Source organism: Neomonachus schauinslandi, chromosome 6, assembly GCF_002201575.2.
Source record: "Neomonachus schauinslandi chromosome 6, ASM220157v2, whole genome shotgun sequence".
Taxonomy (NCBI): domain Eukaryota; kingdom Metazoa; phylum Chordata; class Mammalia; order Carnivora; family Phocidae; genus Neomonachus; species Neomonachus schauinslandi.
Window position 1 is genome coordinate 67,600,124 of NC_058408.1, and position 13,779 is coordinate 67,613,902.

Sequence of the window (13,779 nt, forward strand, 5' to 3'; positions counted from 1 at the left end):
AATAAATAAATAAAATCTTTAAAAAAAAAAAAAAAGAATAACTGGGAACATAATTAAAAGGGAAAACACCCACAAAAATAGATCACAGGACCATAGCAGTGTCTACTACACTGTGTAGACACGGCCTCGGCGGGGCCAAGCCCCTGGGTTAGTACATCCACAAGAACGTGGGCCTTTCCGCCAGTGCGATCTCCTCCCTGAGAGCCGCCTGCCCACCAGGGACGAGAAAGCGTGGCTCTCCTCCCGTGTATCTTGGCTGTGCTGGGGAGCACCTCTCTACACGACAGAGCTAGCGTGGGTCTCCCACCCCTAAACTCAGGGTTTCCGGGGGACATTTGCAGTCGCAAATAAAACGGGCTGTTGTGAGCCCCGACTCCCGCTGAACCCTTGGCCATGGCCCCACACCAAAGCACACAGGGTCTCGGATGGGCACCTTTCCTTCTTGGGGCATGGGAAGGGAGTAGGAAAAGAGTAAGGGGCAAACTAAGGGCCTCCCCACTGCAAAGGGTAAAAATCGGCGTATTTCAGTAGAAGAATATTCACCTTCCTGCGGGTATATGAAGCGCACGTGTCTTGGGCAAAACAAAGGTGCCAAGAAGAAGAGAAATTAAAACTGTGCAGCTCCTTCACACAGGCCATCCTGACCTTACAGACGGACGGATGGACAAACCGCCCAGCTCCAGGTGCCGTGGGGAGGAGATTCGGCACCTACTTTCCTAAGCGCTTCTGTGCCTCAGTTGTGAACAACAGGGCCCTTCATTCTGCCATTGGCCGCTGCCAACAAGTACCCGGGAAGTTTTGGAGAACAAATTACCTTTGACTCCAAAACCAGCTATGACCTTTCTCTCTACTTGTCTCTTGGAGGCATTTTCACCGCCACACCCTGTGACGTTAGGTCACCAGTGTGCTTATTCTAAGTCGGTTTGTCATTAGCCCGAGGCCTTTGTATTATCTGCTCCCTCTGCCCGGAATGCTCTTTACCCTGATCTCCGCAGGGGTGGTCGGCTGACGTCTCAGCCTCTGGGGCGCCCCTCCCAGGTGCCCTCCCTGGCCCTCCGAGTATTTACCCAGCACGGCGGGTCACGTGACCCTGCCTCTCGATTCACACCACCTGATCTGTTGCTGTGTGTTTCTGCCTTCCTAGCCTGCCTTCTCTCACTAGCATACGAGCTCGGTGGAAACAAGCATTTAGTATTTCCAGCGGCTAGCACGGTGCCTTGCATACAGCTGGTGCTCGGGGAGGAGTAGTCGAAGGAACTGATGGATGGCTGGATGAAGGGAGGACAGCCTCCAGCAGATAGATGCCTGGGGTTTACTGGGCTGAGTCTAGCAGGGAAGGCAGACATTTAATCCGTGCTTCTGGAAGTGCATTGAGCTGTCCGCTCAAGACGAGTGTGAGAACCAATCTCCAAGGAAAGTGAAGGGCTGGCCAGGCGGGCAAAGGAGAGCAGAGGGGTGGCAGGGAAGGCACCCCATGGGGGAACAGCACCACGAGGCGCCACGTCTGGAAGCAGAGCCCGGGCTCCGGGAGCCCCCAGGGCAGACGTGAGGGAGACAGGGCCTGGAAAGAGAGGTAGGGGCCAGTTGCTAAGGAGCTGCCAAGACCCACCTCTGCCCATTGGATTTTAGTCCTGAGCAGTGGGGGCCATCCACGTATTTTTAAGGAGGGAAGTGACACGATGGTTTTCTGTTTACAGAGATAATTCTGGTGGCAGCAAAGGCAACTAAGAGAGAAAAGAGCAAAACAGGCAGGAGGTTATCATCCAGTCCAGGTGAAAACACATCCATGACCGCACCTCCCAGCAGCACCAGAGAAGGAGGAAGAGGAGACACACGGAAAGCTGTTAAAAGGGTAGAATCAGTGGAGCTCCGTGACACACGACATGTGGGAGGCGAGGGAAAGGACAGGGTTAAAGGAAATCCCATCAGCATCCATGGTCTTGTGCATGGGGCCTGTGAAACCCTAGGCGCCTTCTGCGAAGACGCGAAGACGTGGCTGGGGCCGTGCGTGCCTGTGACACTGGCCCAGCTGGGAATCTCCGCCCCCGGCACCACCGCGGTGCACCTGCTTCATCCGTAAGTCTGGAGAGAAGTCCCTCTGATGTGTGTGCATCGAACCTACCATGTTGGTGATTTCTCTGTTCCTAAAGACACATGTGCGATCACCTCCACACACTGCCGTGTTTGGAGGTACACACTGATCCATCACCACAGAAGCATGACTATCGGTCTAAATATAGATGTGCCCGTCACCTCAGAGAAACAACAGACCACAAGTCATGATTCCACTTATCCAAGGAAATTTTCAGGTGATAAAATTAAAAAACAAATCCCCGTAAGGTTTCCTAAGTCTGGAAATCTGATCAGATGGTCAAATTACGATGACCTCACCTGCTTCCCTTCTCTTGACCTTCACCGGCTCATTCAGCCCCCACCCCACCCCGCGCTAGTTCTCACAGTCCTCAAGGGAAAGCTCACGGGGCTCTCCGCCAGGCACGCTGCAGGGTCCTCACCCCGTTCCAGCTCTCCCACACTAGCCCCTATCTGCTGCCACCGCCTGAGCCGCCACATCCTGTCAACAGCACGGGCTCTGGGACCTGCGAGCTCGGCTTTGAATCCCGGCGTGGCCATCTGTGAGCTCCGAGACCTGGGGCAGGTTACCCAGCCTCTCTGTGCCTCAGTTTCCACCCTGGTAAAAGTCAATGAGTTACTCTTTATGAAGTACTCAGAGCAGTACCGAGCACATGGCAAGTAGCCAACACGTGGAACCCGCTGTTCCTACCACCACTGCTCCTACTGGCACGGGGCAAGCCTGTATGTACTACGTCCTGCCACAAAGTGTCCGAACTACAGGATTCTGGGTGAGGTAAGGGACAACGCCCTCCTGCTGTAATATGCTGCCCAACAGATTACACCCAGTGTTTTCTGAAATTATCATCAAAAGAGTCACTTACCAATGAGCATATGGGAGGGGGGGAAAAGAGAGGGGCGAACAAACCATAAGAGAAAGAAAGAGAACAAACTGAGGGCTGATGGAGGGAGGCAGGTGGGGGAGGGGCCAGAGAGGTGATTCGGATTAAGGAGGACACCTGTTGTGATGGGCACGGGGTGTCATCATATATAAGTGGTGAATCACTGAATTCTACTCCTGAAACCAATATTACACTATATGTTAACTAACTAGAATTTAAATAAAAATTTGAAAAAAAAATAATAAAAATAAAAGAGTTCCTTCCATGTTTTACCTGCAGCCCTCCCTTCTCCACACTGTCCTCCCAGGACTAAGATGTGAGCTGCAGACACCCAGGCTAGAAGACAAATGAGTGACAGACGCCACACGGTCTCCCTCCCTCAGGGAAGGGCTTTGTTACGGGGTCAAGTAGGTCCAGCCTGGCTCTCACTCCCGTAAGATGGATTCTTCCCAGGAGAATCCTTCGTTCCTCACCTAAATAGATTTCTGAAGCCACCCTCTTCCCAATTCTTCCAAAGGGAGAGTTTGAGTCTGATCCCTTAAAAGAATGAAAGACCGATCGTATAGTTAAACTATTGCTAAGTGGAAAGCAAGTATAAGCTGTAAAAACGTGCTAAGTTCAAGACTAAAAAATAGTTCTGATATAGGACTTTGAATTTATCTTTGATGATGAACTACCTGTCAATAATCTTAACATTAGGACAGGGAGAGGAAAACAAAATTTTAAACATGACGCCACTTACATTAGCATAAAAAACACATCCAACACATGGGAATAAATCTGATAAAAGATGTGCACGATCTCTCCAGAGAATCCAGAAACACTGCTGAGAAAAACTAAAGAAGACCTATATTAATGGGAAAGCATGCCGTGCTCCTAGGCATGAAGGTTCAATATCATAAAGATATTTGTTTTCCCCAAATTGATCTACGGATTTTATTCAAGTCCAGTCAAAATCTCAGCAAGTTTTGGTGGAAATTGACAAGATGATTCCATTTGTTCTGTGAAATGCAAAGGGCCAGAAGAGCCAAGGCGATCTCAAAGAAGCAAAACACAGTTGAAAGATTTACACCCCCAGACAGCAAAACTTATTGTAAAATTACAGCAATTAAGTCAGTACGGTATTAGCAGAAACTTTTGTCAGCAAAAGCACAAAGATACACAAACAGACCAATAGAACAAAGAGGGTTGAGAAACAGACCCACACGTGTACACACCTCTAATTTTTTTTTTTTTAAGATTTTACCCATTTATTCGAGAGAGAGAGAATGAGAGACAGAGAGCACGAGAGGGAAGAGGGTCAGAGGGAGAAGTAGACTCCCCGCTGAACAGGGAGCCCGATGTGGGAATCGATCCTGGGACTCCAGGATCATGACCCGAGGCAGTCGCCTAACCAACTGAGCCACCCAGGAGCCCCACACCTCTAATTTTTGATAATGACACCACACTGCAGGGCAGAGAAGAAGGAATGGTCTTTTCAAAATGGTGCTGGTCCATCTGGATATAAACATGGAAAAACAAATGAGCCTTGACCCCTACCTCACACCAGTCCCAAAACTAAATCTTAGGGGCGCCTGGCTGGCTCAGTTGGAAGGGCATGCGACTCTTGGTCTCAGGGTTGTGAGTTTGAGCCTCACGTTTGGTGTAGAGATTATTTAAATAAATAAACTTAAAAAAAAAAAAAAAACACTAAATTCTAGGAGGACTGTAGACATACCCTGGAAAGGCAAGACATTGAAACTTCCAGAGAGTATCTTAGGAGAATATCTTCATGCCCTTGAGGACAGGGAATGACTTCCAAAGTAGGACACGAAAAGCACAAACCATAAAGGGAACAATTGAATTGGATTTCATTAAGAACTTCTGCTCATCATGACACCATTAAGAGAGCGAAAACAAACCACACAGTGGGAGAAGAAATTTGCAGTACATGTATCCAACAAAGCCCTCATATTCAGAATACATAAATAATTCCACAAATCAATAAGAAAAAGGAAACACAATTTTAAAAGGAGGGAGAAGCAAAACACCTGAAAAGGCACTTCATAAAAGAGACTATCCCAATGCCCCCCACTAAAAAATACTTTAAAAGGGCGCAACAGGATTAGTCATCAGAAAAATGCAAATTAAAACTACAGTAAGATGCCGTTGAGGTCCGGGCAACGTTCTATTTCATGACATGGGTGGTGGTCTCACAGGAAACAATTCACTGAGTTGTACACATAAGGATTTGTGCACTCTTCCCCATTTATTATACTTTCATAACAAAATGTTTCCTTAAAAAAGAGACTTGAGAAATATATCAGCCAAAGTTAAAGTGTAGACCTTGTTGGATTTTGCCTCACACAAGCCGGCTGTTACAAAAGAACTTGCGAAACTTTGGTCATTAACTGCATATTTGATGATAACTAATAATTGTTCAGGTGAGATGAAAGGTTTGCATCAATGTTTTCTATTTGACAGAGAGAGACACAGCAAGAGAGGGAACACAAGCAGGGGGAGTGGGAGAGGGAGAAGCAGGCTTCCCGCTGAGCAGGGAGCCCGATGCGGGGCTCGATCCCAGGACCCTGGGATCATGACCTGAGCTGAAGGCAGACGTGCATCAGTGTTTTCAACAAGAGTTCTTATCATTTAGAGCTACATACTGAAGTATAAGTACATATATTATAAATAAAATAACATCTTGGATTTGTTTCAAAATAGTCTGAAGAGGGAGGACAGGAAGACAAGAATAGAGGAGCTGATGGCTGGTACAGCTGGACAGTGAGTACGTGGGGATCGCTATACAGCTGACCCGTGAACAACATGGGGGCTGGGGGCACTGACTCCCCCCGCAGGCAAGAATCCACGTATAACCTTCGACTCCCCCAAAGCTTACCTGCTAATATAGCCTACAGTTCCCCGGAAGCCTCACCGATAACATAAACAGTCAATGGACACGTTATTTTGTATGTTATGTGTATTATGCATTGTGTTCTTACAATGAAGTAAGCTGGAGAAAAGAAAATGCTATTAAGAAAATCATAAGGAAGAGAACATACATTTACAGGACCGTGCTCAAAAAATCCGCATCTCAGTGGACTTGCACAGTTCAAGGGTCAACGCGGTGTTCTACTTTTGTGTATGTTTAAAATCATGTATAATAACACCTTTTTAAAGCTATAGCAGAGCCAAGGGGTTATGCTTTGGGGCTGTCTGTGACTCCTCTCCTCTACCCCTCCCCAGCCGAATCAAACATTACATTGTGATGATGGAAACCATCACCATCGAACCCCTAGGCTACCGGGGTCTCCAGAAGTCGGCCCGGCCATTCCATCCTCATCAAGCAGAGCATCTGAAACAGGAGGACCCACAGCACATCTGCACACTGAGCAGCAGAGGAAACACAGTGTGCCTACTCTCAGAGAAGGGGTTAAATAGAAATATTTACTAGGGATTCAGATATGAAAGAGCAATCATTTATCCACACCTTCTGGGGGATATGCCGATGGAAGGTCTCTACGAGGCCCGGATGCCCTCCCTGGAAGAGCAGACCCAGAACAGAAGCTCCTGCAGCCTCCCGGTGCTAAACCTTCCTGTGTATCCCCTAGATACTGAGGCTGTGCTGTCTGGCCTCATCTCAGTGAGAGGTTTCTGGCCCCCTTAGCCCGCTGACCGGCCTGGAGCTGCTAGAGGAGTAATCAACTGTGAATGCCTGGATAAAACAAGTCTGGCTCTTTCTTACTCCAGGACCCTGGACTCATACGGGCTTTCAGTCTAGAAGCCCTCCTGAGACAGACACAAGCCATTGCAAAAATAACCTGGCTAGGGCCTCTTGACCCCAGCGTGCCTCCCAGGAAGCCCTCCAGGTCTGGGGCTCGCCTCCTCCACTCACCACCTCTCGGTGAAGCCACTCGATTGAGAAGCACATCTCCAGGCGGCACCTAGCTCACTTTGCTTCCCTTCTGGGCAAAACGCTGCATTTCAACAAGGGCTTCTCGGAGAAATGAACCGGCTCTCTAATCCCTGAGGTGGCTCGTGGAGGAAGGACAACCCTGCCCTCCCTCTAGGCTCACGTATCTACTAACCAGGCTAATGAAACAGTAAAGGTTTCACAGGCGGGGAACCAGGATTCACCCCCACTAAAAGGGCAAGGGTAAAAAGTTAATTTACAGGACTTGCTCCATTTCTTCTTCTGGCCCCTAGGAACCTCAACAGTGGGCACTTTTCAGACTAATACCAGGCCTCTCTGAAGAGCGTAGGGGTTGAGCACCCAGCTCCCCCGCACACCAGCCACATGACCTCTAATGTCCCGTGCTTCAGTCTATCACCTGGGAAATGCAGGTAACAGTACACACCTCACAAGGTTGTTGAGATTAAAATAATACAGTATGTGTATAGAGCACTTAAAACGATGCCCAGTGCTGGCCCTTAGCGTTACTCTAGCACTACAGAAGCCCTGCTGAGGAGCCATGCCACACCGCCAGAAAGAAAGAACGGGAAGGGTGGGCTCTCAGAAACCAAAGGAAGGGAACAGTGTTGTTGAAACTCTGTGGCTAAACCTTTCAAACACATCTAGCTATTACCCTATTTGTCACAGAACAATACTTGTCAATAATTTGGAGGTAAAGAAAAAAATACTCTGAGATAAGAGGTCAGAGGTGTCGCAGGAAAGTGGACACCCTTGTATTTCAGAAATGCATACAAAAAGGCCACTCCTCTGTAGGAAGACACAAACCCTATTTGCACCCAAGGGACCAGCAAGGCCCTCGATGGCCAGTCTTTCCTTTTTTTTTAAAGATTTTACTTATTTATTTGAGAGAGAGAGAGAGACACGGTGAGCACCAGCAGGGGGAGGGGCAGAGGGACAAGCAGACTCCCCGCTGAGTGAGGAGCCCAACACGGGGCTCAGTCCCACACCCCTGAGATCACGACCTGAGCTGAAATCAAGAGCCAGACGCCTCACTGACTGAGCCACCTGGGCACCCCCCAACTGCTAGCCTCAGTTTAGCCTAGTGCCACTCCACAGGTCCCAGAAAGAAGCTAAGAGCCACTGTTCTGCTCTTTTGTTGTTAATGACTGGCATCCGTGGGCTCATTCAAGTGTTTGTTTAATTGAGGCTATTATAATGCTTCACATTTGCCCATATGTTTAGTATTATTTAATAAAGAGCACAACTTCCAAATAACCGAAAAGGTCCAGAGAATTAAAATATTAAAATTTTTAATTTTTAAAAGTCTTGCCATTATACCATTACTTCTATATGCCCTGTGCATACGTTCTGAAAAGATATTTTCTCATAATTAGAATTTCTTTCTGTTAACACTCATAATTGTGTTTTATTGTTGGCTATTCTTTATGATTATAATGCCAGACGAATGAACAGCTTATATGAAACTGAGAATGAGGAAGGATGCCCAAAGAGCCTGTTGTCTACCATGCAGACCCCAGGGGCTATTAATTATTTAGCTACTTTTCAAAGTTAATAAATAGGAATGTCTTTTTGCCCTTTACTCCCCAGATGAATTTAACCAAATGAGAGAGAGGGTGTGTGTGCAGAGTGAGCAGTCTGAGGACACAGGGGGTACAGGTAATGAAAAGATTTTAAAATATATATATATTTAATGTCAATTAAATATGCACAACACTGCTTTATGTGGCATGGTTTTATTATGACTAAATCCTCATGAATATTTTGATGGTTTTTGAGTGTACTGTGAAAAACATGAGCACTTTAAAAACATGACATTAATACCAAAAAAAGGGAGTAAAATTAAAATGACATTTGAAAAAAATACTTATAGTTAGAAAATGCAAACACCGAAGTATCAAAGGGAAAAAATAGCCCCCTTCTCACTACTGGAGTCTTTCCCCCCCCAAAGCTTTATGCTTTTCTAACCTACCAGAAAAATAACGTATGCGTGTACATTGATTTATTTACTAAAAGGAGTCCTATCATGCAGTTTTGTGAAATGAGTTTTTTACTTAATAACGTATCTTATTTTTTAAAGATTTTATTCAGTTATTTGAGAGAAAGAGAGAGCTCAGGCACCAGTGGGGGGAGGGGCAGAGGCAGAGGGAGAGGGAGGCTCCCCACTGAGCAGGGAGCCCACTGCGGGGCTCAATCCCAGGACCCTGGGACCATGACCTGAGCGGAAGGCAGACGCCTAACTTGCTGAGCCACCCAGGCGCCCCTGAATAACACATCTTGATGCTGTTTCCAGATCAACACAGGTCCCTGCTGCGTTCTTTCTGCTCTTACACCTGGTGCTTAGGGAAGATCTTTGCACATGAAGCTCAGCGTCCTATGTGGTCTTTCAGTGTGGCTGCCACCAAAGGGAGTGCAGCAGGCACAAGCTACTCCAGTCTATCCCAGGTGCCTGGTTGGAAAAGGACAATCCAGTTCCCTTGGTTCACTTGGGTTCCTTCAGAAACCTCCTGGGACACTGATGTACAGCCAGTGGGTCTCAGCAACAGCTCGGGAAAGAGCTGCTTGCAGCTGAGGAAGGCGACACCGCTCTCTGTTCACATGTGAGAGGAAGGGTTCCTGTGGCAAAGCAGGAGTCCTGTCCTTGCACTCAGATCCGCCTGCTGTCAGCCCCTCCGCTGCCAGGCGTGTACGGAAGGCTCATGGCAGGAACGGGAGGTGTGTAGACAGGGGAGCAGACGCCGGCACCGGAGAGGCATGCATAAGGCGGTGGGTTTGACTGCCAGGTTATTCCTCAGGTATTGGAAGCTCCCTGCTCACGAAGACCAACAGGAAGCAGGGCATTCAGAGCTGCCGGCCTCGGGGTGCACAAGAACAGTCACGTGGCCGAGTCGGGGTTAAAAAAAAAATGACCACAGAGCCCACGGCTCAGAAATATGAACAATAAAGCCATCTTACGTCTTTGCACTTTGCTGCCTCAAATCCTTTTTGAAATGATGGAGAGGTTAAACTCTATTTTGAAATCTTTTGACAGAGCATTTTTCCAAATACCTGTTCTATTTGTTCTCTCATTTGACCCCCACACCAACTCAGCAAGTAGGCCGGTGCCACTTTCTGCACCTACAGGATGGCACGTGTGCAGGGCCACGATTCACCCAAGGTCAGCGGGCCAAGTGTTCTGACTCCGAGCACCGGGCTCCTTCCTGGATTCTCCCTGGCACCCCCCAAGTCCAGGGCCAGCTCTCCAGTTTCAGAACCCTCAGCAAGAAGAGCCAGAAAAGAAGCCAGAGATAGAAATATGAAATATGCCCTCCTCAGGAATACCTGAGATCATGAAAACTACCTTTCCTAACAAAAATTTAATGAACTGGGTCTCTTGCTGCAGCAACACGAGTGGGAGCACCAGGCGCCAGGCTCGGAGCAGAACTGCACAGATCGCTTTAAGAAAATGGCAGACAAGCCGGACATGGGGGAAATCGCCAGCTTCAATGAGGCCAAGCTGAAGAAAACGGAGACACAGAACACCACCCTGCAGACCAAAGAGACCACTGAGCAGGAGAAGCGGAGTGAAATTTCCTAAGAACCTGGAGGATTCCCCACCCCTGTCATCTTCGAGACACCCCAGTCGTGATGTGGAGGAAGAAGAGCCAGCTGCAAGATGGACACGAGCGACAAGCTGCACTGTGAACCCGGGCACTCTGCACCAACGCCACCAGCCTGTGGGTCTCTGAGGGGACCCCCCCCCCAATCGGACTGCCAAATTCTCTGGTTTGCCCTGGGATATTATAGCAAATTATCTGTATGTTTAATGAAAATAAAACACACCTCGTGGCAAAAAAAACAAAACAAAAAAATTTAATGACCTGAATAATACTGATGTTGCTAAGTACCAGGTTGAGATACCAAACTCACACCGTAACAGAACAATAGTCTTTACTTGTTTTACAAAGACTTTTGTGAAAGGGGAACCCGGCTGGCTCATTCAGTGAAACCTGTGACGCTTGATCATGGGGTTGCGAGTTTGAGCCCCATGGTGAGTGTACAGATCATTTAAAAATAAAAAAAATCTTAAAAAAAAAAAAAAGACATTTCTGGAGCAACTGGGTGGCTCAGTTGATTAAGCATCTGCCTTGGGCTCAGATCATGACCTCAAGGTCCTGGGATTGAGCCCCGGGTCGGGCTCCCTGCTCAGCAAAAAGTCTGCTTCTCCCTCTCCTCCCGCCCCCCCCATCCCCCACCTTGTATGCTCTCTCTCAAATAAATAAATACTTTTGTGAAAATGTGGTTTTATATTTTATTATTAACATACATACTCTCTCAGCTTTTTTTTAATCCAGTAGCTCTTTAATTTTTCCAGTTAGACGCTAGCTTGGACAATACTAGTAATTTGCATTTCAATATCTAACACCTATGTCTTGTCTTTTCGTCACTCACATGTCCTACATGAGTTTTTTTGAGACTGTCCAAAAGGAGAAATATATTTTACTTTGTGAAGCATAAATACATATCTGTCACTGAAACAAAACTTTCACAAAATCATAATTACCCTTCCTATGTGTGTTTTACTTGCATATTTCCTATGGTTCTATACCTTTGGGGAACAGAGGTCTAGAAAGGTTCCTCTCTGCTGACTTGAAGAAGGGGTCTTAGTAAATTAGCAAAATTACGAACAGCCTTTAGTATTGAAGTAATACACCAAAGGCCAGGAGGCTGGAGGTCAGGAGCCAAATCTTGAAAGATGAACTGGAATCAGAAGGGTAGAGACTCAAAAGATGAAATGAGCCCAGCACATCTGGGGGACAGTCATGAGGGGTTCATAAAGGGAGTGGTAAGGAATAAAGTCAAAAAGAAAGCCTGAGGTCAGTCTGCAGAGAGCAAGACAGACTCTGGATTTCATCCTGGAGGTCATAACACTGTGACTGACGGTCTGTGAGTGTGCAAAATGCTATTCCAGAATTGTTCGTCTGCACACGGACTTGAAACCGGCTCTAAAAACACCCGGAGCTCAGACACCAGGTTCTTCAGCTCTATTTCAGCCCGGAGAAAAATGTGTGCACACGGACCTCATAAATTCAGAATTCTAACAAGAGCAGTCTGGGTCACCTAAAAAAATAGAAAACCTGGGATATACATATTAAGTTTAGACAGCAACTGAGCCCTTTCTGTTTCTTTTCATCCTTTTACTTCTGTTAATGAAGTGTGGGCCTTATCTGCAGCGACCACTAACTAATTATTTCCTTTACGAAAGCTATACACTTTATTGAGAAACTCATCCTCAATACTGTTATGAGTCTAACCAATAAATAACTTTGCAAAAAATAAATTTTGTATCAGCAATAACACTTTTAATAATAAGGTCGTAGAGCGCACAGACACACAGGGACCTCTGAAGGTGTCCAGCACCCCGTAATTCAGGCTCTGCTGGACACAGTGACAGTGCCCCCTGATCCTCACCCAGCACTCCGCCTGTCTCAGGAGAAGAGAAACACCCAGCGTGAGTCACCTTGCAATTACACCGCCACCTGGAAGCGTATTTAAGAGATGAGAACTACAAAGCTGGGCCTCTGTTAAGCGCCTGCACTGGACTTCCTCTCCCTTCTTCCAGTCTGAGGATCAATAGAGCTCAGGATCCTTTCACTAATTTCTCATAAGCACCATTTTTTATAATTTTTTGAATTTAAAAGGGACTGTCTCCCAAGGCCTCCCCGACGTTACCTTGAGTTATTAACACTGTAAATTTCAGAGACAGAAAGCGCATCAGTTGAATCTACGTTTTTTCCACGCGGAAACTACTTCAGAGGAAGATTTTTTCTCATTTCTGAGAAAACGTTTGTACACGCGCATACACACCGTCTGGGGTAACGCAGACCCTTCACCGACGGTCAGGGTTCAGCCCAGTCTTTGCTGCTGCATTTCTGCATGCACACAAACAGGACGTCACAGTGACACGGAACCCTCACGTTTCACCTCAAAATGTCAGGCCTGGATCTCAAGCCGAGTCCCAGCCCTGCTCGGGATGCGCGTCCGGCAGAGGCGGAGGCAGGGAGAGGGGCTGCCCCCGAGCAGGACCCGCGGGCTCCGTCTCCTGGGGCCTTGGGGTCCCGCACGTCCCGCTCTCCCGCGGGAGCCCACCGTCCCCTGCGGGGCGCGGGCTCCCGTCCGCCCAGCGCCCCAGACCCCGGGGCGCCGCTCGGAAATCCGGGTTTCCCCACACTAAGACGCGGAGGCCGGTCACCCCGGTTTCGGTCCGGGTGACCGCTGGGTGAGCCGCCGGAGCCGCCAGCCCTGTGCCTCCACGTCCGGGTTTCGACGCCCCGCCGCCCCCGGACCCCGGCCCCCTAGACCGCGACCCCGGCGCGCGCCGACTCCGACGCCCCCGACCCTCTGACCCCCGGCCGCGACCCCCTCGACCCCGACCTGGCCCGCGTCGACACCGACCCGCATTCCCCGGCCCCGACGCCCCTGACCCAGGCCCCCCCACAACCCCCGCCGCGACCCCGGCCCGCGCCAACCCGCGCCGGGCCTGGGGCCGCCGCACTTACTCCTGCCAAGGCGGCCGTCGGGAAGGCCGGGGTCCGGGGGACCCGGGCCGGGGGGACCAGGGTCGGGGGGACCGGGGCCGGGGTCGCGGCCGCCCGCCGCCCGCCCCAAGGCCCCGCCGCCCGGCGCACGTGCCGGCTGACAGGCCCCCCATAGGTTCCATACCTGCCACCGGAAGTGAGTGAGGAGGGCAGTATAGGCATTTCCTGTGACGCGAGCGCCTGGACTCCATTAGGCAGCAGCTGGGGGAAGAATCAACACACCAGGGAGCGGAGCGCAGCCACCGAGCGCCGAGGCGGCCGCTGCCTCCGCCGCCGCCCGCCGCCGCCGCCGCCAGCGCCGGGGCTCAGCCCCGCGGCG

At 49.1% G+C, this 13,779-nt stretch overlaps 2 protein-coding genes across 2 annotated transcripts in view; one reads left to right on the forward strand and one right to left on the reverse strand.

The window, feature by feature from the left end:
* Nucleotides 1–13,730, reverse strand: part of CNIH3 (cornichon family AMPA receptor auxiliary protein 3) — a 218,974-nt gene extending 205,244 nt beyond the window's left edge. The window contains exon 1 of the transcript XR_002479778.1: nucleotides 13,585–13,730. The gene's annotated coding sequence lies outside the window, so the exon portion shown is untranslated. The remainder of the gene's footprint in view (nucleotides 1–13,584) is intronic.
* Nucleotides 10,328–10,515, forward strand: LOC110571393 (thymosin beta-10-like). The gene has a single exon (XM_044915983.1). The coding sequence runs from the start codon at nucleotides 10,328–10,330 to the stop codon at nucleotides 10,457–10,459; it is 132 nt and encodes a 43-aa protein (XP_044771918.1). The 3' UTR covers nucleotides 10,460–10,515.
* Nucleotides 13,731–13,779: the final 49 nt, after the last annotated feature.

Bases quoted from the DNA above. Each gene is read 5' to 3' on its own strand.
- LOC110571393 (XM_044915983.1), top strand. From the start codon at position 10,328: ATGGCAGACAAGCCGGACATGGGGGAAATCGCCAGCTTCAATGAGGCC.